General features: G+C 41.1%; 1 protein-coding gene across 1 annotated transcript; it reads right to left on the reverse strand.

Annotated features, from left to right (window-relative positions):
• Nucleotides 1-149: 149 nt before the first annotated feature.
• LOC110035158 (uncharacterized protein C24B11.05-like) lies at nt 150-1,463 on the reverse strand. The gene is made up of 6 exons (XM_020739398.1): nt 1,112-1,463; nt 974-1,039; nt 781-878; nt 662-699; nt 474-561; nt 150-383 (listed from the first exon to the last, which is right to left on the reverse strand). Exons 1-6 carry the CDS (start codon nt 1,155-1,157, stop codon nt 150-152), a joined length of 570 nt encoding a protein of 189 aa, XP_020595057.1. The 5' UTR covers nt 1,158-1,463.
• Nucleotides 1,464-1,542: the final 79 nt, after the last annotated feature.

Consider the following 1,542-nt stretch of genomic DNA (forward strand, 5'->3'; position numbering starts at 1 on the left):
ATTTGATTCTAAATCAATGAAAATTATCATCAATTTTATAAATTTTATTATTTATATTCATCCATCTCAAAATCAGTTTAAAAATTCTAATTTTTATTCTGATCAAGGTATTATTGCCTTTTTTTTCTTATTTAATTTTGTTTAATTCATTATACCGTGCGGCGAGGCTCGAAGCCGGCGATGTGAACAGCTGCCTCAACGGCGGCGATTAAGGGCTTGAGAACCACCACCGGCGGCTGGCAGACAGTTGCCGGCTCCGGCGTGGTGTCAAAAAGCTCTGGATTGAGGGTCTCGAAGCAGATAATTTTGTGGAAGCATTCCTCCTCAATGCCGAGCCTCTCCAAAACTCTGCTTGCGTGCTTCCGATCCGAATTCGTAAATATCTGTATTTTATCATAGATAATCAGCAAAATAAACGGCTTGGAGAAGATCTAGACGTGCATATATGAATTATGTTAAAGTAAGATTGTCACGATTTTGGTCTGCGGAATGCTCAGCAGGAGCTCTCGGAGCTGCGAGTCCGGTCGGATGTTCTCATACGGCAACAAGCCGTGCACGAAACTGAAAGCGTTCAGAGAGGAGAAAAGAGGTTTATTTAGATTTCTCAACCTAAGACATTGATTAGAAAATTTTATATAATTTGATCGGTGATGGTATGGACCTGTGGTATTCATCTGGGTGCACTTTGTAACCGAGAGCCTGAAGAACGAGGATCATAAAAATTGAAACTTTTTTGAATTTTTTGAGAAGAAGATGAAGGCAGGGGAAGAGAAGACTAACCAAAAGGCCGGCGAGGGAGCTGCCGTATTTTTTGAAGAGCTCGATGCGAAGGGATGACGCTTGTTCTGCAGGCAATCCGCACTTTATTGCAAGAAAATCTGCGGAGAGAATAATAGAAAGTTTGTAAGGAAGAGAGACATCAACTATTGGAGAGATGATGGATTGGAGTGAAGCAGGGGATGTTTGGTCCTACCATCAATGTTCTTCCTCAAGGCTTGTGAAATGCCGAGGTTCGGCGAGTAGAGAGTGTCATCCAGATCTGAATAGGATTAATTAACGTGATTTAATTATTCTTGGAATTTAATGGGGGAAGGAAGGAGCGGAGGCTTACCGATGAGAAGGCAGTCGAATGGGGAGCTGTTGCAGCAGAGCGCCATTGGTATAGGAGAAGGAATTTGGAAGCAGCAAGGAAGAGTGGTTTGAGGTGAAGAGAATGAGGAGAAGAGCTTGGAATTTATAAAGAAAGTGCAAGATATGAACTTTTATTAATTATTTGGATTAAAACTTGTGAATAACGTGTTGTGCGACGTGCGACGATTTGAATTGGTTGGGTTGAGAGGTAATTAACGGCTTAATTTAGGTCTACCTTAGAACTGAAACATTTATGTTGGTTGTCCTCGAAAGATGCTTAGCAGGATTTGAATAAGAGCGACTGTGACTCAGCACCGACCTCACTAGTATAAATTTATGTTAAGTGAGGTTGACCCTTTTTATCAGCCCTAATGTTGATTGTGAACCTAAATCAGGAAAACCTTTTATTTG

This window comes from Phalaenopsis equestris, unplaced genomic scaffold, assembly GCF_001263595.1.
Source record: "Phalaenopsis equestris unplaced genomic scaffold, ASM126359v1 Scaffold196477, whole genome shotgun sequence".
NCBI lineage: Eukaryota > Viridiplantae > Streptophyta > Magnoliopsida > Asparagales > Orchidaceae > Phalaenopsis > Phalaenopsis equestris.

Coding starts and splice junctions, on each gene's coding strand:
- LOC110035158 (XM_020739398.1), bottom strand. CDS start 1,157: ATGGCGCTCTGCTGCAACAGCTCCCCATTCGACTGCCTTCTCATCG. Junction 879..973: donor CTTGAGGAAGAACATTGATG/GTAGGACCAAAC, acceptor TTCTCTCCGCAG/ATTTTCTTGCAATAAAGTGC. Junction 700..780: donor GCTCCCTCGCCGGCCTTTTG/GTTAGTCTTCTC, acceptor CTCGTTCTTCAG/GCTCTCGGTTACAAAGTGCA.